General features: G+C 34.1%; 1 protein-coding gene across 5 annotated transcripts in view; it reads right to left on the reverse strand.

Annotated features, from left to right (window-relative positions):
* Nucleotides 1–3,243: 3,243 nt before the first annotated feature.
* WASF1 (WASP family member 1) overlaps nt 3,244–26,729 on the reverse strand; it is a 66,946-nt gene continuing 43,460 nt past the window's right edge. For 4 of the 5 annotated variants that reach the window (XM_031023916.2, XM_006729473.3, XM_031023914.2 and 1 more), the window contains exons 2-9: nt 22,485–22,645; nt 16,574–16,708; nt 12,029–12,182; nt 10,826–10,943; nt 9,138–9,310; nt 6,961–7,140; nt 5,230–5,858; nt 3,244–4,103 (exon numbers count right to left, since the gene is read on the reverse strand). In XM_031023916.2, coding sequence (XP_030879776.1) covers nt 3,946–4,103; nt 5,230–5,858; nt 6,961–7,140; nt 9,138–9,310; nt 10,826–10,943; nt 12,029–12,182; nt 16,574–16,708; nt 22,485–22,617 — 1,680 coding nt within the window. In that variant the 5' untranslated portion in view covers nt 22,618–22,645 and the 3' untranslated portion in view covers nt 3,244–3,945. The remainder of the gene's footprint in view (nt 4,104–5,229; nt 5,859–6,960; nt 7,141–9,137; nt 9,311–10,825; nt 10,944–12,028; nt 12,183–16,573; nt 16,709–22,484; nt 22,646–26,729) is intronic. The other variant, XM_006729474.3, reaches the window with a different exon arrangement.

Here is a 26,729-nt window from a genome sequence, read left to right on the forward strand (position 1 = left end):
GAATGGAGCACTGGGTGTTATGCGCAAACAATGAATCATGGAACACTACATCAAAAACTAATGATGTAATGTATGGTGATTAACATAATAAAAAAATCATACTTTGATATTTCATTTTCATTACTTCAATGCAGCAAAGCCATCTTCAAATTCTGATACTGCATGATTAATACCTTGCATTGGTTTATTTACATTTTTTTACTATGTAGACAATACAGAGATCATGAATTGCAAAAAGGAATTTCTTAAACTATTCAGGAGCTTTAAATAATTTATTTTGTACTTGCTTTAGTACTTTTAGGGAGGTAGTTTTAGAAATAGCTGGGGTCAAGGTAAATGCGGTGGAGTGAAAATGAAAAAATAAACAGCAGTAGTATGTTTACTAAGGGCAAAGTTAAAGCTATGTTTTGAAAGTAATTCATTATATTCCCATTAAATAAAAACACTTCATCAATTTTGCTCTCTGCCTTAAGACTTCAGAAATATTAGTAACTTTTAACTTTTGGCCGGAAGAGGCAATCTTCTGCTTTCCATTTCTTAAATTACACACACACAGTTTTGACGAAGTTAGGACTAGTTTTAGCTCAACTGTGTTACTGAAGTTAATGGAGGAAATTTTTCTAAGCAGGAGCAGTGCCTAGGAAGATATGATTTTAAGAGCGCTAGTGGACAGAAGAAAAAAAGTTTATTTCGGAATCTGTTTACTAGAAGAGATAATTATGAGTTGCCTGTTTAAGACAAGGCCCCTGCTCTCTTGTGAGTAATCTATTTGGCAAGCTCGAATAGGTAATAACTGTAATGCAAAATGGCACTTAAGTGTACTTGAAAGTTTATAATAAAAGAATTAGAAAAATTGAAAAGGAATATATATGAACTCCAGTCGTGGTGATCTGAGAAGACTTTATGAGAATATGGATGTGAGATGGATGTTGAAGAAAGGGTAGGGCTTTCTGAAAGTGGAAATAAAAGGAGGTGTTTCATAATTCACAGAACACCATCCAAATGAACATTTTCCTAATTGTCTTTTAATAAATATTTATAACATGAAAATGCTTCAGAAGTCATCTCGTCTGCCTAAATAAGTTTTGAAAAGCAGTGGTTCTAGTTTAAAATTACTTATATATATGGAGCTTACAAATATTCGTTAGAAAAAATTACAGACACACTCCTTTTCCCTCTATAATGACTGAATGTCATCCTAAGCCTCACTGCAGCTAAATATTCCCCTCCTCTCCTGTCTTACCATTATTGTGAAGGGGAAAGAACAGCATCACACACAAAAAAGCCAGAGACAGCTGGAGTGAAAATGAAAAATATACACAGAATACAATACACAGGATATGCACAGAATATATTCTGTATGTATTTTTTACAGACTAAAGATCAAATAACTTAAGGACTAAAAAGTATTTGTTGAATTTGGCAATATGGAGGTAAACGGGTAACAATTCTGACCAAAAAAAGTGAAGCCAATTATTTCTCCATGATATACAATTCATTTTTCCTGCCTCTACGCTCCATGACCTAGTGGAATAGTAATATAATTCAATAAGAAGAAGACAGTAATTGTCCAGTAACTTTCATTCTTAGGGTATTAAAATTGACCACTGAACGGTTGTTCCAAAATTCTCTCACCAAGTTAAGCTGAAATATCTAGACTGAAAGGTTATTTTGCTTTCAAAATAGATATGACACATATGGCCTCTTCAGTCTACGGGCACTTGCTTATCTTTCAGGAATGTTCCAAACAACAAAATAATCTCATAAACTATTTAGGATATGTACTGCCAGGCTTTAAAGCAGATCCACTTCTATTATTAAGAAACCCCCAACCTTTTCCTTTTTTATTACCCTTAACTACTCCAATGCCAGTACCATTACATTTTGGTTACTGGCCCAACTGAGCTTTACAAAAACTATGTACTGCCTTTTACACACTTAGGAGGATAAACTTTAAATTGTGTCATATTTTCTTGAGTTGAATCCAACACTATATATTTTTGTAAAGTTGAAAGAAACCTCAGCTCACTATCTAATCTCTCTCTTTTTTTTTTTTTGAGAGAAAGAGAGAGAGAGCATGTGTGTGCATGTGAGCGGGCGGGGGGCGGTGTGTGGGGGGAGGGGCAGAGGGAGACTCTTAAGCAGGCTCCACACTCAGCACGGAGCCCAACCCAGAGATCATGACCTGAGTCAAAACTAAGAGTCAGATACTTAACCGACTGAGCCACACAGGTGCCCCCACTATCTAATCTCTCGTTCTAGGCAAAGCTACCCAAAAGAACAAAGCAAATCTTTTGTTAATTAGAGCTATTAGGAAATTTTTTTTTTATGTCCAAACTATCGCCACAATAGAGCTTAGTTCCTCATTCTTATTCCACAAAGAGTACGGGTCATTAGTTATCTACCTAAATAACCCCCAAATTATCAAGTTACCAATGACCTCATCTATCAGCTATCTATTACTGTTGCACTAATGCTGTGTGAAATAATCCATCTCAAAACTTAGGTATAAGACAGTAAGCATTATTTTTTTGCTCATAAGTTTATAGGTTAGTTGAACAGTTCTTCTGAGCTGGGCTAATCTTAGCTAATCTTGCTCATCTGTTTATAGCCGGCCAGTGGGTGAGCTTGTGCTTGGCTGGTCTAAGATGGTCTCACTTGGCACAGCTCTCTGTATGAGGTTTCTGATCTTCTAGCAGGCTTAACCTGAGACAATGCTATTGGCTAGAACAAGTCTCAGCAACACTCAGATCCAAGGTGGGTGAGAAAAGAACCCATGTCTTGATGGGAGGAGCTAGAAATTGCACTCTAAAAGGATGAAGACTGCTGTCACTTTTACAGTCCAACTACAAAAACTTCACATTAAACAATCTAATATTAATGCTGCTTTCCCTCCATCCCTTAATCTGGACTGTGTAAACATTAACAACTCACTTTATCATTGCAAAATATAATTTCAAGAATGCTGTTAAACTGAAGTCAAGTTGTGTTGAAATTAGACAGCACATTGAGATTTTAATTTAAGAGCATAAGGAGTTGAAAAATACTGATTTTTGTGACCTTAGGAAAAAATGATATAAAAGCTACCTTACATACCAGACAACATGGATGTGTATAATCAAGAGGAAATTATACAGCTTAAGTGGTTTTAACATTTTTTGCTTACTATCTATGTATTAAAAGCCTACTTTATATATATTTGATAAATTATCAGAAATAGTTTGATTCAAAGAGCAACACCCATGAACCTTTAAAATGAACCATTTATTAAATCAGACTGTTAATTCTTAACAGTTAATGTAAGTTACATGTATGTTTATGTCAGAGTATTTCACATGGAAATTTTTTAAACTCTTATAGGCAAGCAAAATCGTACCACACAATATATAAGTGGGAAGGGGGTACTGCTAAACATTCAAATAAGGCAAGTATTTAAAAACGGTAAAACAATAATTAAAAAAAATTCAAGCATTCCTTTAAGAGAATTCAGTACTACTAGCTAAGGGTACTTTCTGAGTGTATTCATATAATCAAGGCAGTGTTTTAAAACATCAGGAAATGGAATAAGGCTCATTAATAGATACAGCTGCCCTCAAGATTTCAATCTCAATTGCTTTCTTTAAATTAAAATTCACAAAGTGCACAATTAAGATATATCAAAAAACTGAATCTGCTACTCTAACAACAGCTGTCCATGCTTAATACTTAGTGGTTTTTTGACCAAATTATCTTTTCAGGGAAAAATAAAAAAAGATAAGCCACTGTAAAACATTTAGTTTGAAATGTATGCTATTATTTTTCTTAGAAATCAAAAATTATGGAGGATAAGGTTATTTATCATAAGGAAAAGAAAGCAAAACACTGGAATGACCAAACATTTTCAAAGAACAAGCACCACAAAGGACATTTGCATTCAGTTTTGTAATATTTATCAATGTATTTTTCTTACTCCAACCAATCTACTTCATCAAATTCTGAATCATCTTCTGAATCACTATATTCCACAGCAATACGGCGAGACAGGATGGTGGCAACATCATTTTCAATGCGTTCATGTTTAGCTTCCTGTTCACGCTGCTCTTCTACTTTGCGTAGTTGAATACCTGATACAGAAAAACCAAAGCATTCATTGTAAGGCAAAATACTAAATACTACATATTATTAATCTTTCTGGAATAAAATCAAATACATGTGAGAAATACTAATAGGAAAATGAAAAGCAAGATCTATTAAAAAGAATTTGAAGGGATCATATTTAGAATCATATTAATTTGGTCAATTAATTCTTTCATTATCTGTAAAACTAGCTGGTCAAACTTACCAGCTATCCCAGTGAATATCTAAAGTTTATTTAGCCATGATGGTCTACTGTGCCTCCCTACTCAGCAGCCCCCCTAAAAAGTTAACCAGTGGTCAAATGAACATTGTTGAGTATATTTCCTGTGGCTTTATTCTCCCAAGGAATCGAGGGAAAGGCACTATTATTCATTCTACACTGTTGGTGCCTGGCTTAGAGTAGGTGCCTAGGAAATGCTGGCTGAATAAATGAATGAACATGAGAGGTCTTTCCCTTGTTACTGAGAGAGGAACGTTAATCCTATAAAGGCATCTGGTAGAGCAAGTGTCACTGATACACCAAATGGACAGCCTTAACACTGAAGAAAATACCATTTTTAAAGGAGTTAACATACATATTAAACATAATATAAAGGGTTTTAACTAAATTTTCTATAAGTCTGATACTTTTAATTTCTCATTTATTCCATAAACATTTTAAGAATCCCTCCTAAAGTATGAAAATAAAATAATTAAATGTGATATATTTTCTGGAAAATGATTTAAAATACACGTTGAACATAGCTTTTCTTTCTAAAAACCATTTGTGAGAGGCACCTGGGTGGCTCAGATGGTTGAGTGTCTGCCTTCAGCTCAGGTCATGATCCCAGGGTCCTGGGATCAAGCCCCACATTGGGCTCCTGGCTCGGCGGGAAGCCTGCTTCTCCCTCTCCCTCTGCCTCTCCCCCTGCTCATGCTCTCTCTCTCTCTGTATCTCTGTGTCTCAAATGAATAAAAAAAATCTTTTAAAAATAAAGAAAATAAAAAATAAAAACCAATTGTGGAAAAATACGATCTAAAATTTTGTAAGTGAAGAAAATGTTACCGTGTCAAATATTTAGAAAGTTTCTAATGCTACCATAGCAATGCTCTGAACGGCCATGAGGCAATTACCTTTTCGTATTGCTTCCAGAAGTACACTCCTGGCGTCACTGATTACAGGTAGAGTTGATGGATGACGCTTTGGCTCAGAAGCAGGTATAGCTTGCGATGGAGGAGATGGAGGCATTAATGGAACATGGGGACCTGGGGCAGTAGATGGAGCTGGATGGAGCCCAGAGGGAGGATGGGTAAGAGCTGCAGCTGTGACAGGGGATGGTGGCCGAATGCCAGGCGGAGGCAGAGGAGGCGGTGGTGGGGGTGGGGGCAGCCCCTGGACTTCACCCTGTGGGAGCGGATGAACTGGTACAGTCTCACACACTGGGGCAGCCCTAGCGACTGGAGGAGAGGGCTGTACTAGAGGGGGTGCGATTGGAGGAGGAGCTGGGTGCAGAACTCCAGGGGCAATCTGAAGAGGAGCTGGAGGTGGAGGTACTGCTGGAGCCTGCAAAGCAGTGGCTGGAGGTGGAGGCGGGGGAGGTACTGGTGGGGGAGGAGTCGAAGTCATTGAGGCTCGCAAGGAAGAAGCTGACAAGGCAGATGGAAGAGGTGGTGGAGGAGGTGGGGGGGTGGGGCTCACAAACACAGGTGTCCTGCCTGTAGCTGGTGACTGAGGGCGATTTTCCATTAAACCTGTAGCAGAACTGAAATGATAAAGAAATCCCAGCAAGTTATTAAAAGAGAAAGAACCAACCACAGGAAAGATACAACTGTCAGTCATTATAGCAGGGTAGATGCATTAACATGTTCCCAAAGAAATTAAAAATTCTTCAGTATTTAGGGTGAAGGGAAGATACCAACAAGAAAATGAAGAGGTGGTGCTTTCGTTTGTAATATTCTAAATGGTCTCATCCTTCCATGCACCTGTCATATACACTCAAGCATTTTATGCTTACTTTGATAAATAAAATGTTCAATTTTATGCTGTGGTAGGAGTCTTTATAATGACTCAACATTTATCATATTACAATATTTGTAGCAATACCTGTGGCCATTACAACGCTGCATTGATACTGAAGCTATTAAGACTCATCATATGTCATTTCAGTTAAATCAATAACAACTAATTACAAGCCACAAAAGGAAATTTATGGCTCTCTTCCTTCCTGAGGATGGAACATCAAATGACTCAGTGATAGAAGGCTGATTTTTTTTAACTGAAAATTATAAAGCTGGTCTTTATTTACCTATTAAAAATCTTATAATCTTGATAACAATGGACAAAATTCAACTTCAAAATTGCTTTACTGAAAGATTATTGCCTTTTTTCTCTCAAATTCTCAGAGTATTCCCCATAATACCAAATTAACACTTAGAATCACACCTATGGTTCCCACTTCTTAGTCCCTTACCACAGTCCAGAAATTCTTAATTTTTATTAATATACTGCACATCATGTGCTTGATAAGAAAGCTATAATAAAATGAAACACACTTTAATCTTTAAAGTAAATTCTCATTCACTAAATTTTCCCCGAGAACAGGTCAGCTTTTATCAGAGGTGGTGAATGACGTCCACAGGCCAAACCTGAACTGCTCTCTGTTTTTGTAAATAAGGTTTCGTTGAAACACAAACAGGCATTTATTTACGTGTAGTCTATGGCTGTTTTCACGCAACAATGGCAGAGCTGAGTAGCTGTGACAGAGAACGTATGCCCACAAAGCCTAAAATATTTACTAACTGGTCCTTTCAAGAGAAAGGTTACCAACTCCTAGGAACAAATATCATGTGCCTGTCCCAACATACCTGATACAGGTGGGTATGGGTTTGGCATCCCCTGCTCCATGCATTGGTGGAGGTGGAGGAGGTTCGTGTGGTCTGACTAAGACCCTTTCCTCAGCTCTAGTCAGAAGCTCACTCATCTGACTAAATGGCAAGGCAGAAAGTGAGTAAGATCCATCCATATGGTCCACATATGTCTGAGGTCTAAAAAAAAATATAGTATCAGTGTATTTTTCTTGAATTACTGGTGGAGTAAAGTGTTCTACAGGAGATATTTAACATGTATCCTTTGAATGCCAATATTTTAACCACTACTAAGAAACTTCAGAAATTTATTACTGCTTTTAAAACAAAGAATGCTGCTCACAATGCAACCTACCAATAATACTAATTCAATTCACAAGGATAAAAAGTATTACATATAGAATCTTATAAACAAGAAAAGAGAGTAATTAACTTTTGGCAAACTGTGTTCAAAGCTGTCTCTATTTCATTTTTTTCCTTTAAAACATGATGCCAATGACAAAAAGCTAGAATATGAAAACTGGAATTTTCTACCATTAGGATAGCTCGTTGCTCTCTTAAACCTGACTGACTTCCAAATGTCTTTATCGGTGAGAAAGGCCTCCATGATACTAGCACCACGGGGATGGCTAATTATATTGTTTCGTCTTTTTGGTGTTTTTTTAAGGTGGTAGGTACTCAGAAAATAACTGAGTAACAAAGCAACATGTGACTTAAGGTTTATAAATATTTACTGATTGTAGTGCATGCTGGGGACGAATGTACACAAAGTAAGTTAGAAAATACAGCTGACTTTGAATACAGGTTTGAACTGAGCACCTCCACTTATATGAGGTTTTTTTGTTTTACAGTACTGCACTGTAAATGTATTTTCTTTATGATTTTCTTAACATTTTTTCTGTGGCTTACTTTATTATAAAAGTACAATATATAATACACGTAACATACAAAATATGTGTTAAATGACTATTTATGCTCTCAGTAAGGCTTCCAGTCAACAGTTGTCTATTAGTAGTTAAGTTTTTGGGAAGTCAAAAGTTACATGTGGACTTTTGACCGCACAAGGGATTGGTACCCCTAACTCTCTCGTTGTTCAAGGATTAACTGTATTGTACTTATGTTACTGGGTAAGGTAATATCATAATTACTTAACAGTAGTAGAAAAAAATGTTTATCTATAGATTACTTTTTATTTATATTATTTTTTTAAAGATTTTATTTATTTGACAGAGAGAGAGACAGTGGGAGAGGGAGAAGCAGGCTCTCCACCAAGCAGGGAGCCTGATGCGGGGCTCGATCCCAGGACCCTGGGATCATGACCTGAGCCGAAGGCAGATGCTTAACGACTGAGCCACCCAGGTGCCCCTATAGATAACTTTTTAAAATAAATCTCAATCCTTTTGGTCTTTTTCTTCCAGTAATGCATATAAATAGTATCTTACACATATATTACTCCTAAACTTGGCCAAGATATTAGCCTAATAATTTACATGTATTATTCCAAAGAAAACTTTAAGCTCTTTTCCATTCAAAAATCAGTAGCTATAATATATATAATAATAACTATACTCATTCAACTATACACAAATTCCTTTACAGAGAGATGCTAGTATAATGTTTAGTTAGGATAGCATGTTACTTAGATGGGGCCATGGCTACTGAGAAAGGAAAAAAGACCTATTCTATAGTTCTGCAAAAGGGGATGAGTAATTTTGTTTAAAAGTCCTGATGTAACTGAGGTGGGAGATGTGGCATAGAAAGGGAGCCAGGAGAAAGAAAAAGGAACAAAATATTACCCTTTCTCAGCTCCTATTTTATATGTAGTGAATCAGTAATATTTCAAAAACATTCCAGACCCCATTCCTCTATTATGAAATTCTAGCAGACTCTGCCTGAGAGAGCATGGAGACTTCATATGAAAGCTAAAACAACCCTGAAGATCATCTATTCCAACCACCTTTTTCTATAGATGACAAAACTAAAATCCAGGTATGAAAATGACCGGCCCAAGATCAGACTTTAGTAGGCTCACAGTGGTCAGGGTTTCAAAATAATTTTTATAGATAAAGCAGGGTCTGCTGGTTCAACAATTCAGGACCTAAGAATCAGAGGCATAGATATTAGAAACAGAGCCAGTATTTTATCATTAATTTTGTTAACAAACAAAGAAAAGAAACCTTGTTTCAAAATGAGAGGCTGGGCCATTAGCAACTTCAATATGCTTATGTAGGAGATCAGCATCATCTTCCGCCAGCTCCGGGCCTTGGGCCAGCTTCTGCCACTCTCTCCGCCTGTCATGAGGCGCTCTCGGCACTTTTTCTGGTTCATGAGGACGATCTAGATTTTTCTGCTATAACAGATGTATTAAAACAAAGCCAAATGCTGAAGGGCTAAGTTTTTAAAAAGATGTTATAACAATCAAAATAAAATTCTAACATTAATACTGAAAAAGACAATGCCATCATAATACAGTTAAAGTAACACAGAGACAGTTCATTGGTACATTCAGAATTAAATCTTAGCTAGCTTGCTTCCAATCCCAGCTTCTTGTCATGTTTCTTTAACCTCTAATTTGAATTGATGCACCAGATAAAAATAGTATGCCTAAATAATAAAATTTGAGGTCAGAAAATCCTTTCGGATGAAAAAAGATTCACCAATTCTGCTCCCACATCTATTAGTTTTTGCTATAATGAGTGAAATTTCTACCATTAATGGCACTAACTCTAACCAAAACCTGAAAATTTATTAAGGCTATATAATCTGGAAAGTGACCAATTAGCTAGCCAATACAATTATCCAATTAACCCTTAACAACTGTGTCCCTCATCAGAAACAGGGTATTCAAAAAATAAAACACAAAATATTTCAAATTGTGGGAGAAAGCATAGAGAGGTCTAGAGTTGGTGTAACAAAGTCAAATGCCCAAAGGGGCCAAGCAGATCACATACATGAATGTGAAATGTTCATGTGAACATTGTGAAATGAATGAAGAAAGTCAGGTGTAAGATGGGGATTGTAATGAGAAAAAATAAATAAATAAATAAACAGGCATGCCCATTCAAGGCTTTCCAGTTCAAGAATTTTAAAACCACTGTGTTTGTCAAACAAAACACTGACTGCAGGCATAATTTGAGCTTCCAGTCACCAGTTTGTAAACTCTGGCTAGAACGCTGGGATACCATCTAGTACAGAAAATAAAATGAAGGCATTATGAGGGAAAGGGAGGAGAGGAGAGATAGTTACAGGAGAAACAGAAGGATTCTGCCTCCTTCATAATTCTGCCTAAATCCCAATTTTGCTTCCTCTTTCTTTATTTCCAGTTATCATCAACATGGAATAAAGGAGATCCAAGTGAATTTTATTACAAAGTAGGAAATGGCAACATAGCAGACAGACAACAGGAATTTAGTGAGAATATAATCATCTTTCCAAAACATTTAGGATATGATCTGTGGTAAGAAAATATAAGTTAATCTACTTTGCCAATATCTGCACAATATTTCTTCATCCCTTCTTACCAGAATGCCCTTCTCCTCTTCCCTGGTCTGCTTAATTCCTATTTGTTCTGCAATATTTATTATAAGCTTTGTTGAAAGTGTTTACCAACCCTGTCTTCTGGCTAAAGCAGGTGCAGTTTTGTGCTACCTAAACCCTCCATACATATCTCTGTTATGGCGCTTATCATACCATATTATAATAATCTGATTGCTCACCTGTTCCCCCATTAGACTGTGATCTTCCTGTGTGGTTATAAAGACTTCAGTATAAAACTGTCAAGATACAAGCTTAATAAAGTTCCCTGTATGCAACAAAACACAAATACACCAAAACTAACTTCAATTTTTTGAATCTCTTGTAATACCTTCTGTTTCCTCTTTTCCTTCCTCTTATCCTCTGTATCTTGCAACATTTTTTCTTTCCATAGATCAAAGAAATACGAAGGATTGGTATAAAACTTCAAACCTTCTTTACCATCATCTCTGAAATGTAAAATATCAAAACATATATCAGTAAGACTTAGGCAATCAGAGTAATTATACTAAAATGTTTTTTTCTCTTACATTAATGAAATACAGCAGGTGTAAAAATACTGACAAAATAAATTAGAATGCTGCATCAATAAAATATTTCTCACAAATCAAAAAACTAAGGACAATGGAAAAAAAGGTGTTTTTCAGAGTTGGTGTTACTAATCTGAAGAACAGCTGGATAATTTTCATCCCTAACTTGTGCTGAATACCAACTTTTCTGAAAGTCCTTTGGGAAATTCCAATAGTTACAAAAGGTTCTGCCAAAGATAAAAGCCTGAAAAGACAATAATATCATTTAGAATAGAGAAATTACACAGGGTTTCTGCCAATACTCTAATTTACTTATTATCTCACCAAACCCCAAAAATATCCTTTAAAACTCATCCTAGTAATAACAGTTATTTTCATCCAATTGACTTGCATACTGACAAAACAGTTTCAGATAAATATCTGAATACCATTTTGTTCAGGATATGTGTTGTGTATCTTAAATTACCCATTTAACAAATCATGTGAAAGTACCCCCAAAGAAAGCCTGAGGAATTCCAGATTTTATTTTAAATGGTAAAAAACATTTTAAAAACAGATGCTACATATGCATTTTGTAAAAACTTGAATCCATATAGATCAAGAGTAGGCATGAGCAAGCAAAAATGATATTTATTTTGTTAGCATGGTGGAATTTTGAGCTCTTCATTTTTTATTTTTCATCTGACCAACTATTACATTAAAAAGACAGTAACTCTTTGCCCCTTCATATTAATAAGTCTGCCACTGGCTTTGACTAATAATACTTCTTAAAACAACTCCCTTGAGTAAGTCTTGTCTTCTGTATGCCAGAATCTTAGGAACACACCTAGTGAATAAAGCAAAAGTTTTCTAAATGTGGTGGATGAGGAGGGTTCTCTGTGTTGGTGAAAAGCCCAGTGATGTAAAAAATGTTTGGAGATTTATCATTTAAAGGTAGACTGCTACTGATTTGGACTGAAATTCTGCAATAAATAGCCAGCCTGCCTATCTAGTAGCCCACTGACCTATAAGGAGTGAGTATATTGAGAGGTGGAGGTTGTTCACAAACATCATATGTCTCCTGTAATGGAATAGGCAAAGTCTTGCGGTCGAAAAGCTGCTGATCTTGAATTGTAGAACTTCGGAAAGCTTTCCTCATTGTTATATCTTGCAAAGACACTAAAACAAAAATCAAAAATGTATTTTATTTATTTTACTAAGTGGATTGAACATAAATACAAATTCACACACTGTATTTGTTTAAGAGTCAGCACAGCTCAGGAAGTTGTGACTGTAGAGGCTTGTTAATCAGGAACCACATTTTAAATGTTCTATCATTATATCCCAAAATCATTCCAACCAGGTAAGTTTGAAGGCACCTTTGATTTCTAAGGCTCAGAAGGCTCTAATGATACCTGAAGCATTATCTACATTTCCCATCAAACATCTTTTTCCTACTTGCCATCCCCAACCCCCACTAGCCCACATTTTTCTTCTTCCTTTTTTTAAATAATCTTTTTTTCCCATTTCCCTTTGTTACTTTTATTTAGCTTATATCAACAACACTGAAGGAATTACTTAGTCTTCAGTGGCATTCTGGTCTAAACATATTGTTGACCTCTATGCTATCTAGACTATAAATATTATATATATGCTTTAAACTTAAAACAAACTTTGCCATAATTTTCAAGTACGGGGGAATCTATATCATCATCTATTTCACTTATGTTTTATCTTATACTACAAGGATCTCTACTTAGCTATAAGCTCCTGAACACTGACACTGTCTTGCACATTAGTATCTCCAGTAACCAGCAGAGCTCCATCACATACATGATAATCTAAAATAACTTCATTTACTCATTTTCTTTTGGACTATACAGCATGTTAAAATAAGAAATGTAACCAATTAGTATGTTCTTAACTCTTAGATTGACTTTTTGATATTAAAAAAGTAGGTGATTTCTAACATATTTAATATGGCTTTAAGTATGTAGATAAATGCTTTATAACAGAGCAAGGCCAGTACTACATAATTCTAAAATTATTCTTCTCCCTAAAATAGTATCTCTATCATCCTCACAAGTAAAATTCACTCAGCAAGAACGTTTGGATCTAGGAATAGTTGGAGCAATGTGGCTCTGCAATGGCCACACCAGGACTGTCTTCCTAGTATTCCACTGCTGCATGATTTCTAACACACTCAAAAACACCAAAGGAAAATTCAGAGAAGGAAAAAAGATTTTTCTCATTATCGCTAAAGAATGATATAAGAGATACTTAATGAGTATGGACTATATGTGCTAAATATTCTCACTAATTTTTATTTTACTTAATCTTTGCAACAATTCAATCAGAAGAGAAATTATTATTCCACTTCAAACATAAGAAAACCAAGACTAGGAAACATTACATAACTGGCCCAAGGCAAAATGGTTAATAAGCACTGGAGCCAGAACAGAAAACCCAGATCTGTCTGCTTCTGAGACTGATCCTTTAGCCCTAACACCACACACCGTTCTCTGGCTCCTGTCAGATGTGGCCTCTGTTTTCTGTAATCAAAATGGATCAATTTTTGCCACTCCCCAACCCCACTTATTTACCAGAAGTATATAACCAGGATGGAACCTAGTGTTTAATCTCTCAAAACTTTCTTAGTCAAGGATGTAAAGAATGTATAAAGTAATAAGCACTTTTTTAAAAAAAGATTTATTTGAGAGAGAGAGAGTGGGGAGGGGGCAGAGGAAGAGGGAGAGAGAAACTCGAAGACTCCGCACTGAGGGTGGAGCCCAACATGGGGCTTGATCTCATGACCCTGAGACTATGACCTGAGCCGAAACCAAGAGTCCTACGCTTGACCAACTGAGCCATGCAGGTGCCCCATTAATTAGCAATTTTCCATCTTTAGCCGGTCTCATTTACCATTTGTCTTAACAGGCTACCGTGACAAAAGCCCGTCCAGTTGCCAACAACATCTGATATTTAAATAGTATTAGGTAACACAGAAAGTCAACAAAATATTTGTAAACATTACTAAATATAATTATATAGGTCTTTGTTTAAAAACTCATTTTTTACACATTTTCTAAATTATAGTCATAGTTCTCACCATTACTTAAATTATTTAATAGTAATTTAGAAAACAAAAATACTGATATTACACTCCATAATTTAGTATTGTCTTCATAATGTTATTTCATGTGAACTGAATTTAAAAATCTAGGTCAAATAATTTTGAAAATTTCTTCTTTCCAACAACCCCAAAATGATATCATACTAAGTAATTCATCTTTTAGATTCTGAATCCTTCTCCAATGGTCCCCATAATTTTAAAGGAAACTATGAAAAATTGTGACAGTTACTGGCACATTAAAATTTTTTTAAACACTTAAACATATCGTTTAAGTTACTTAACTTTTATGTGTATTTTTGTTTTTAATTTTAATTGGAGTACTAAGGTATTTGTTAAAATTTAACAGTATTTTGAAACTAAGTGTTAATTTTTATTTGTTACATATAGAATTACCTCTGTATTTCTATATTATTAGATGGCATATATTTATAACTTAAATGTTTAACTTTAAAAAATTTGGAGGTAAATTATATATTTGAAAATATGGTCATAAAGTATTTTTTCACTAGTAGCAATTATTTCGAGAATTTCATGAAGTATAATTAATATACATGTACATGCTTCAAAAGATATCACTAAGAAAAATCACCCATAGAATGGGATGTAAATCATATATCTGATAAGAGACTTGGATCAAGAATATATACAGAATTCTTATAACTCAAGAAAAAGAAAAACATTCCAACTTAAAAATGGGAAAAGGACCGCCAAAGAAGGTACACATCTGATAAGTCACTTAAACCTGATTTTAAATCCTAGCTTTACCACTTGGTGCTGGATCACTTGTCTCTAAATGGTTACAAGCCATGAGAAAAAGCTCAACATCATTAGTCTTCAGGGAAATGCAAATACATTCTACAACATGAACCAATAATGAAAACATTAGGCTAAATGAAAGAAATCAATCACTAAAGGCCACATATTGTATGATTCCATTCATAAGAAATGTCCAGAATAGGTAAAACCATAGGGACTGAAAGTAGATTAGTGATTGCTAGAGGCTGGGAGAAAGGAAAAATAGGGAGCGACTGCTAATGGGTATATGGTTTCTTTTTTGAGTGATGAAAATGTGATTATGCTGATAGTTGCATAACTCTGTGAATATACTAAGAACCACTGAACTGCACACTTTAACTTTAGACAGGTTAATTGTAGGGTGTATGAAATATATCTCAATAATGCTGTTTAAGAAGAAAAACTACTGTTTTGATTTTTCACATCCAGATCTGAGTTTATCACTTTGGAATCAGTAGAAACTTAACATGTTGTCTACTTTTTAAGCTTTAAATTAGGTTATATCAAAAGAAGTTGGTTCAGTCATGAAGATATTTATCATTACATTCTATTTTTTGCTTTTCCCAGTGATATCTTCTATTATTTTCATTCAAGTTTAGGTCTATTATAAAACTTGCACTTATACTAAAAAAGTTATTCAACAAAAAAATATTTTGAAGAAAGTGTTATAAGAGACATACATTAAGTAATTCTCTAGAGAAAATAAGTGGAAATTATGTTCTGAATAGTTCCATTTCTTTTTGTGTAAGAAAAAAAAAAAAACACCCAAAAAAACCAAAAAGAGGAATTTGAGACACAACAGCATTCAATGTATTCTATCAAAGTATAAAATGTTGTTTCAGCACTAAAGTTTCTACCATTATTTCAGATTGCAATATATTGTTTTCTACATGATATCCCTGGTTTAATACTCAGTATAGAACACTTTTGTCCTATATACAGGCAATTTGGGTATTTTGGGAAATGGTCATTTAAAGTGGGGAGTAACATTCAAATAATTCGTTCAGAATTTAGCAATTTAACAATATGCACACACAAAAGAATATTAAAAGGAATTATATTCTTACAGAATAAAACCTAAAGATTTCAAGTAATTTTCAAACAATTTTTATTTCTAGGACAAAAGTATACAAATAAATTATAAAGGAGAAAAGAAAAAAAGAATGGAGAAAAAGTCTGGCTAAAGTTTTTTTTTTTTTAATGTCAGGGGTGCCTGAATGTCTCAGTCAGTTAAGTGTCCAAATCTTGATTTCAGCTCAGGTCATGATCTCAGGGTCATGAGACAGAGTTCCATATCCTGTGGAGTGTGCTTGAGATTCTCTCTCCCTCTTCCCCACCATGCTCGCTTTCTCTCTCTCTAAAATAAGTAAATAAAATCTTCAAAAAAATTTTATGTCAAAAAATTAAAAGCTACTTAATATACAAAAAGAAGAAGCAAAAAAGAAAAAGACAATAGAAAAGCCAGGAGCCATACTAATGATATTTTTAGATAATTCACTGATTTATTACAACATGTACATCAAAGGCCATGGGTAAAAAAGACTTGTAATAAACTGTGTTTAGTATACTTTTCTTAAATATATTGCTCATCTCCCCAAACCTAAGATATATGTGAAAGGAAATATAATATGAATAAACTTACATTCTTCTTCTTTAGGGTCAAGCTGTGTAACACTAACAGATAAACGGTCCACACGTTCTTGCAATGAGTTAACTCTGAAGGAAAAACTATGTGCTTCATTGAACAATTCTCCAAATATATCTTCAGCATATTTGCCTATGCAAAAATGAAACATATACCATAAAATTTAATGTGATGAGAGATAAATATCACACAATTTAACATTTTAAAAGTGCTGTCCTAATGAATTTGGCATTTATTTGGAACTAGTTTATACTTTAAATCCTACAGTAACCAAAGTGAGACAGAGTGGGAAAACAACATAAACCCTGGGAAATCTGGTTTTAAATACTAGCTCTACCACTTCCTGCTAGGTGTCTTGTGCCTAAAATGCAAATACTCTACCTGCTTTATCCATACCTGCCCAGTTGTTAAAGTTAGAGAACATTATGATGTAAAATAAAAGTACATACAAATAATAACTCTTTTAAATCAGCATTCATAAATACACTCTACACTAGAACTGATTTTCAGGTCAAATGGCAAGATCTAAGAGTCTTCATAAGACCAACAGAAGACCAAAACATAGATTCTGAAAATTTATGAGATATTTTATATTTTCTTGTTCTATTTTCCTAAAAAAACCATCATAAATCTAAAATCACTGTATTTTCTCTAGTCATATAAATTTCTATTACTGAAAAGAATAAGCAAAAATAATCCTATTCTAAAGGAGAAAAAAGGAGGAAAAAAAAATAGAAATTTCTATCTAGTAAGTAAGCCAGGGAGAAGTTTAGGTAACCTACAATGAAAACATTATTCAAGTGTATTTAGAACATATAAAGTAATGCATACTTACAATATAAAGGTGAGTCAATTATTATGTGCACCTTTGAATAAAAAAAAAATTGATGGTCTTCCTAAATTAAGACATTTTAGACCCAAAGATACTGTGTAGGTTAAATCTAGCTTAACAGATCTATTGAGACAGTTCCTGAGACAGAGATAATAAATATTTATTAAATGAATTCATTAATCTCGCTAGTTTATATTTGAATAGTGCATTTTTTCAAGGTACTTCAATAAATTATCAGTTAAATCAACAAGTATTTAATGAGGGCTCGCCCTGTGCCAGGCAGGTGGATGACCTTCTGAAGGCACCAAAAAGTAAAACATAAAATTCCTGTCCTAGAAGATTCTATAATCTTTAAGAAAAAAAATCAGAACTTTAAAGTCTCTATAATAAATTAAGAACTTTAATGTCTACAAAAATATAATAAAAAAGAATCATTTTTATATTCATTTACTCACATAGATCTTTAAACCAAATTGACTGAAAAGGTCTCATGTGCTAAACATTGTACCAGACCCTGGGTATATAAAAATGATGGAAGAAGGTCTCTGCCATTGATGAGTTTTGAACAGAGGGAGAAACAGACATCTAAACAAATACGAAAAGCAATTTAATAAATAAGTCCAAATCTTTATTCCATTCACTTTGAGGCCTTGGTATCAATTTCCTCACCTGTAAAATAGGGATAAAAATATCTGCTTCAAAAAGAATTTATAAGAAAAGGAGACAGTGAGCAAAGAACCTGGCAGAGTTCCACAAACAGGGTAGGAGGTCAGCAATAGACATCCCTTACTATAATTTAAGGTAAAAGCCACAGAACATAGAGAAAAAAGCACCTAAATTTTGGGTGTAGGATGGTGTCCAAGACACTTTCAGAACAGTTTCTCTGGCAGATAAGGAAAGCACCCCAAGTTCCAAGTGTAAGAAAAGGCAGTATAAAGTTATTCATTTATTCAACTGATGTTAGGGATACAAATGCTAGGAATACAGAGATAGAAGAGACAATTTCTTCCTTAAAAGAGCTTAGTTTAACATAGGGATCCTTAATTTATAAGCTGTAAACCAATGGAAAATTATTCACAGGTTTTTAAATGTTTTTTTCCGGAGGGACCACAGTTTCTCAAAAGGTTTTTTAAAAAGAGTCTATGTTCCCCCCACTACAGGTTTAAGTACTAAAGTACTTCAGTGGATAAAATAAACATCCCATCTGTTCTCTTTTCATATCCCTTCTTAATTTCCAAATTTACCTCCTCTTTCTCTTTGAGGTAAAAGGAATAAAGTTTGTAATGCAAAATTGATTGGGCATGTATCTGAATTTGAATTAACCTTAGAAGTATTATACTTCTTACCCTTCAAGAACCTACTTGTTCTCCTTACTATCTTACCATCTATGATGTTTAAATCTAAATCAAAATCCTCTCAACTAACATTCTATGTTTTCCAAAATCAGGGTCTGCCATATTATCCAATATCATCTGTCCCTTTAATCCCCCTTACGTATTTATTTTTGCCTCTATTCATTTGCCTATTCTTGCAAGCTAAAAATGCCTCCCTTCCTCTTTCCTCTCCATTTTCCAAATTCTTTTGTTTCTGAAAGGCCCAATTCAATTCACATTTCATTCAGCAAGACTCCTATAATGACTTCACCTTATTTTTATCTCTTTTCTCAGTTCCTGTAATCTAAAACTCATGATTTTAATTATATACATGATCACACTGTTCAGAATAGTTTCAGTATTAATCATATTCGACTCTTCAATTCAAAAGGGGTTTACTCTTTTCAGACAAGAACCACGTAGCTTTATCACACAGCAAAGTGGTCAGTGTTATCTGTTTTTTGTCTATGTTTCCAATTAGTCTTATCAGGCCAATCTATTTATCCTCCCTCCTACCTTGCTATCATCTATCTGTCAAACTTAGGCTCTACCAGCTCATCTTGGTAGCATGAACTGACTGCATTCAACAGAAGGATGGCCTTGGGAAGAGAGAATGGCAAAAGATTCCTCAGGTAATTAGAGACTCAATGGTCATTAAATAAGACAACAAAATGGGAAAGAATTTTGGTATAAAAGAAGAAATTTATAGAAACTGAATTCTATGTTTTCAGTTATTATCTATTATAAAAGAGAATTGTGCCCTACTAGGAAAAACATTTTTGTAAGGAAGAAGACAGGAGGCTGTCCCCTAAGACAGGAGGATGTCCCCTGCAATTGACCTTTATTTCGGTGTTCTCTTAACACTTTTGGTGTTAACGATAGTACCAAAGTCAACATCTCAATTACCTAGAACCATTTTGGATAGCCAAGTTTACTAAGTAATTCACAGATTATTTAATGCATTAATTATTTTAACTACTTTGGATGAAAACTGATGTAAAATCTATTTTAAGCTTCTCCATCTTAAGTAGAAATACAAAATTAAACATAATTTAATCTTTTCTTGAGGACTCAGTAATGAGTTGATTATGAAATCAAAATGTTCTATGTGAGAAAGCAGCCTTGAAATGTGTAAGAATATCTGCTTTTACATGAAATGGCCTCTATCCCGTTTTTATATTGCTTCTCCCCTTATGTCTCTTCTTCCTTTGCTGTAAACTACTTCTTTTGACTGGCTTAGGTAACACCTGCTTCTATTTTTATCTCCCCTATACCTTCCTCTTGTAATGTTATGAAGCATAAATGTTTGGAAATCAGATCATCAAACCTGTATGAAATATCAAAGTAAAAGTAAATGACTCTGAGAGAGGAATCAATTGGCTATTTTATGTACACAGTTTTTAGTGCATGGGCTTGTTTATTCTGGCTAGCTAGGGGCATTTTAAATTTAATTCTGGATTTCCAACTATATCAGTGGGAAAACTGCCAGAGAGTTTAATTCCAGGGCAGTAAACTATTGTTACACCTTGCTACAATATTTATGGGTTTTCCTTTGTTTTTGAATCTCTACAAACTGCTTAGAAAATGTCTACAATAGTCTCGGATTCCAAATCTGAAGCACCAGTTATATTTTTACAAGGTATTTCTATTTTGAGAGTTTGTCTACAACATGACCATGTGCTTGCTGATAGATGTTACTTACAGGGATTATACCAGACTTGAACATTCCTTAAGTTTCCATCTTTAGGTTATATTAAAAAATGGGTTAGTACAGCAAATTAACACTCTTGTTATATTAGCTCTAAATTCTACATTGGGAATATACCTAAAACAACATGCCTGTATTAGATCCAAAATTCACTTTAAGAAATATTTTAACTTGGGGCACCTGGGTGGCTCAGTCGTTAAGCGTCTGCCTTCGGCTCAGGTCATGTTCCCAGGGTCCTGGGATTGAGCCCTGCATCGGGCTCCCTGCTTGGTGGGAAGCCTGCTTCTCCCTCTCCCAATCCCCTTGCTTGTGTTCCCTCTCTCGCTTTGTCTCTCTCTGTCAGATAAATAAAATCTTAAAAAAAAAAAAATTTTAACTATATTGTCATTTCTATGCTCTTAATATGTATTTCAATATTAACTGATGTACTCGTGTACATGTAGTAATACAAATTTTACTTTATTTTTATTTTTTTAGAAGATTTTATTTATTTATTTATTTGACAGAGATAGAGACAGCAAGAGAGGGAACACAAGCAGGGGGGAGTGGGAGAGGGAGAAGCAGGCCTCCTGCCGAGCAGGGAGCCCGATGCAGGGCTCCATCCTATGACCGGAACCGAAGGCAGACACTTAATGACTGAGCCACCCAGGTGCCCCGTAATACAAATTTTATACAAAGTCATGTTAGATTCAATTAGTGCTAGGTCACAAAAAAGGTCAGCAAATGTCTTTAAAAATATTGTTAATTATATACTAATTTGATATCTAGGACTCTTCTTTTGACTTGTCTCAAAAGTATATTCTACATTGACTTTCCCAAGAAAAAAACAGGTAAATAATATGTTAATGATTCACTGCCAATAACCAACCTGAAAAAATAACCACCAAAAGGGCCAAAGAATATACTTAAATTCAAATAAACATCCTTTTATTTTTAAAACTATTTCATAGGCAATGTAGAAATTTAGTGGTCTCACCAAGAGCATTCAAAGGTAAATTTTATGTTGCTCTAGCTACATGTGTGTATGTCCAAATGCTCCCACTTGAAACAGACAACCTCTCTTTATCTTGTGCTAAGTACTCAATTATAAAAACAAAGAAAAAAAGTTAAAAGGAAAAGAAAAGGGTCAATCTTGCCTGTAAGGACAATCTATGTGGCTAGGTATTGCTAAGATACATCTAGGACCACTTAGAGAATACATCTAAGGCCAAGAACATCTTATTTTTTTCTTTAAAATGAAATATAAATGTCTTGTTAAAAAGCTAAGCCATCAATTCAAAAGACAGATTGGATTTATTTTTTAAATTTTCTTGATTTTAAATTTAGAATAATTTACCTAATTCCTTAACTTAGCAGTTTTGTTCTGCAGTCTTATCATGGGAACACATTGCCTATCTCCTCCCCTACCTGTCCCTTTACTATCTGGCCAACCTGCTTGCCTTTTGTCTGTGAGAGGCCAGGTTCATTTGCTATTTTCACAGCATGCTACCTGTCACACTCCTAATGTCCTTTAGACAACTCACTTGACTAACCTAATCCTCTGAGTAGTGACTACCTCACACCTTTTAATTTTAAATATTTAATAATATAAAAATATTTCCTTAGGCTAATAGAATATATGTAAAGAGAGAGATACCAGTGAATAATTGAAGCCTCTAAAAAAGTAACAGTGATAATTAGCAAGCAAAAGTACAACCCTGGCACTACCTTTCATAGATCAAATCATATTTTAAAAACAATTTCAGTAATTCTTGTCCATCATGTGATCCTGCTCCTCAAATTGTCCTTATTTCTCTTTCCCAGAGGAAACACGCAGAGAAGAAATACTAAAACTCATTAATTTTATTTAAAATGGCTACATTTTTCAAGATAACTTTGTATTCTTCTCATCAAACATCCCGCCAAATTAATCGTAAGAACATCTTAATACTCATACTCTAAAGCATAACATTCTGGTTTGCAAGAAATATTTTTCATTGATATAAAAATACTTACTTAGGCTACTTAGTTGTCTAATTATATTTGCCAAAGAAATATTGGTTACACATTCTAGTTCATTCTTAATGCCTCTAGGCAGTGCTGTGTGGCACAAGTGCCTAGGATCAATGTTTCTTTTCACTAATGGCATCTTGTGATCAACCTCTGTGTCAGTTCACCTGTAGGAAATCAAACAGTAAATTAACATTATTCAATTGTACCCAACACAGAGTAATACCTCATCTTTCACATTTAATAATAAAATATTATTGCTAGTGTGAAGACAATGAAGTGGAGTTGCTGACTAAATGAATCAAAATTTATTAACCACCTTTCATCTTCAATTATTAGAATGTCAACATTATGTAAAAATTGAAAAAAATTTTCAATGTCATTTGCTTTATAATGAACTCATAAATCACTATCACTATTATTCTCCTAAAACCACAGTTTTTACTTACTACAACTAGATTTTTGTTTTGTTTTCAGAAATGGTGTGAAAGGTCTTCTCTAAGGAAGCGCTTAAGAGAATTAAAGAAGCTGGAAGAATAGGATCAAATTTACACTTCCATATAAAATGTATCAGGCATTCAATGGCTTAGAGATCAAATAGTCCAAGTAATCCTACATCTTCAATCTCATCAACACCGACCATATCTTTAATTGATTAAATAGTTCCACTTTCTTCCATTATAGGCAGCCCTTATTTCCCAGGTCTCACATCTGCACAAATTTCAGCTACCATAGGTTTAGTTAAAAAATACCAGTTTCCAACAACATGGTTCCAATTTAACTTACCACACTACATTAACTACAACTGCAGTAATATAAATTTCCTTGTTAGCACTTCAGTCTACGAAGCACTATGTTAATAAGAGATGTATATTATGATCAGTGACTGATCACTTCCTTCCAAAGTTGGAAGGTGACTGGTCATTCAATTCACCTGTCTAAAGACAACAAAGCATGTAGCTGGCTTACCTTCTTGACCCCAAACCCACCTGAAATTTTACAAAATGGGTAACTAAAAGAGAGAACTGGCGAACAAAGATAAAAGTACAGTAAATAAATGAAAAATGATAAAGCTGGAAGTGAAACTGAGTTCAAATGTAAATGGAGTAATAGAAGAAACAGCCAATTGTGGGAATGTTGCCATTATCACTGCTTGAGAGACTCTAGATCTGCAATCAAAATTTAGTGAAGGTAAACTTATTGACATAAATAAGGAAAGTGGTTGAGACAAAAAAGAAAATGTCCCTGAGGAAGTGAGGCAAGCAAAAAACTTCACATTAAAGAAACTCTTGGAGATATTTCCTGACATTAAAAATGCAAAAATAAAATGTCGGAAGCTGATCCAAATGGACAATTTGCCAAGGCACAGAAAAGATGCTCACTCTGGCTAGATCTACTATTCTAATTTATACAAGGAGATGGAGAAGCACTGTTCAAGCTACACTTGATAAGTTTTTTACAAAGAAATAAAACACTTTAATTCTAATTGTTTTTAATGTTTTACAGTACATTGTATTAAATTAATATAGTTTTACTATTTTTTTCATTTCCCTATATACATTTTAACCAACATAAGAGTTTTTAACATCTTGACAGAACTTTTTAAAGATCATAGAACAATTATAATTTTTCCCATTGATTAAGATTGTTATGTGTGGTTTTATTTTGTATGGTCATTTTTTTGGTCCCACACTACCATGCAAAGTGAGGACTGCCTGTACTCACCCAGTGATAATGGTTATGAAGAAAGTTGTTTCAAAATATTACCCTAATCGCAAAAAAAGATGGACAGCTTTTGTTGTGATTAGAATAGTGCCTTTAGGTAAAATTCAAAAGCGTTTTGTAGAGAAAAACTCTCCTCTTCATCCTTCTACTTCAGTTTCAATATTAGATTTTTTTAGTATTTTTCTGTCTTATTCCTTGGTGATTTTAATGGTCACTTCTAACTCAACTACCAAAATCTTGGTGGCAAAAGTAAAATAAAGCCTAACAACTTTATCTCCTAAATCCTGAGAAAACTGCCTAATTTCTGTTTTGGAGGGTTTACAACACTACCTTTAATGCAGGATCCTTTGTCTTATTGGGAAAGGGTGAAAAAAATCCTAAATGCTAAAAGGTATAATTTAATTAGCAAGCAAAACTAAAATCAAATTCATTTCAGTATTTTTTTAAATACTGCAAATGATAAACAATAAAAAAAATACTGCACAGAATGAATCAATAACATATATGTTAACATCTTTTGATCCACCACTGACTAACTTGCCTATCTAAGGGTGAAAACCTTTTATTTAATAAAAAAGCTAAATAGTGCTAAGACATAAAACAACTAATTCTAAAAATTGTTAATCTATTTTCTTAGGTTGTAACTAAATATAACAAGCAAAAATTTCCCAACTATTATATAACCCATGTGGTTATAAAAGTAATTGTTTGCTAAAACAATTCCTAGGCTGCTTCATCTATTTTCCTGAGTTCTTAGCAATTAAACTCCCAATTATTGAAACAAACATCAAGAGATTGAGAGAATGCAAACTAAAGTCTACATCCCCTAAGGATTTTAAATTATTTAAGATAAAATAATTCAGCTAAAATTTCAATAAATCTGTTTCTTAATTCAAAGAACATTTCTTATGGGTTTAATTTTAAATCCCAATATGAATGTTAAAATTAAAAACAAAATTAGCTACCATACTGCTAAAGGCATCATGTTTATTTATTTATTTACTAAAAGATTCCATTCATCTATTTATTTGAGAGAGAAAGAGAGAGAGAAGAGAGTGCAAGCAGGGGGAGGAGCAGAGGGAAAGGGAGCAGCAGACTCTGCATTGAGCGCAGAGCACGATGCCAGGCTCAGTCTCCCGATCCTGAGAGCATGACCTGAGCCAAAATCAAGAGTTGGACACTCAAACAACTAAGCCACCCAGGCGCCCCAGGAATCATGTTTATTAAACTAGTATATTAAAAATCTTCTTACAGAAGAGTAAGGAAAATGAAACTATTAAAATCTAACCATAGCAACATGTTTGATAGAATTCTATATTAAAATTATATTTTGGTGATTATTATTAATATCAATATGTTCTCTAAGTTATTTTAAGAATGCTTTTGTTGACCCAAATTGAGACCACATATCTATCTAAAAGTATGAAGCAATATGTAAAGTGTTAAAAATAATCCAAGATCAGATATCACAGTAATTTTATGGCTTTGGAAATCAGAAAAATAAGACATCCAAATTCTCATTTTCAGAATTCAAAAATGGACTGTAGAATTTATTTAAAATGTTTAAAAGATTCCTTTAGTAACAACTACAAGAAAAATAAAATAGTTGCTTTTAAAAAACCACCATAAGATAACTATAGTTAATAATTGCCTTGTATGGGTTATACAAAGAACATAAGAATTAAGAGTATTCTATTATGTCATCGATGACAAGTGATTAATTCCTTATATTCATACATCTATGAAACAAGTAATCTATGATCATTTAAGGGTGTTTCTGTATTCATAAAATGACAGTAATATTAAATAAGGAAAATTTTATATTAAATTATAGAAAGGCAATTTTCAATTTTCCTAACACTATTCAGACTAAAGGATTATATTGTGACCTAAGAGAACAGGTTAGAATAAAATAACTATTCGAATAAAAACAAATTTCAGTATTTTATTTTTATTTTTAATTTTTTTTTAGATTTTATTTATTTATTTGAGAGAGTGAGAATGAGAGAGAGAGAGAGCACTTGAGAGGGGGGAAGGTCAGAGGGAGAAGCAGACTCCCCGCTGAGCAGGGAGCCCGATGTGGGACTCAATCCCGGGACTCCAGGATCATGACCTGAGCTGAAGGCAGTCGCCTAACCAACTGAGCCACCCAGGCGCCCCAAATTTCAATATTTTAAATACTTTAAGAATTTTTAAGGGAGCCAGTGATTTTTGAGAAATGTCCTATTTCCCTAAGATTAGAAGCTACTTAATTATGTGTAACAGAGCAATTAAATAATTTGAGCACAAGAACATTTAAATGGAGATATGTTTTTAATGGAAAGAGTTTTCCCAATAAACATCTATGCAAATGATGAAATGCTTTATAATTCTGACAGACACAAGGGATTAAGATAATATAAAGCATTTTGAAATAAGAATGCATGAAATAGGGTCGCCTGGGTGGCTCAGTCGGTTAAGCGTCTGCCTTCGGCTCAGGTCATGATCCCAGGGTCCTGGGATCGAGTCCCGCATTGGGCTCCTTGC

This window comes from Leptonychotes weddellii, chromosome 8 (assembly GCF_054177405.1).
Source record: "Leptonychotes weddellii isolate Sample4059 chromosome 8, ASM5417740v2, whole genome shotgun sequence".
Classification (NCBI taxonomy): Eukaryota; Metazoa; Chordata; class Mammalia; order Carnivora; family Phocidae; genus Leptonychotes; species Leptonychotes weddellii.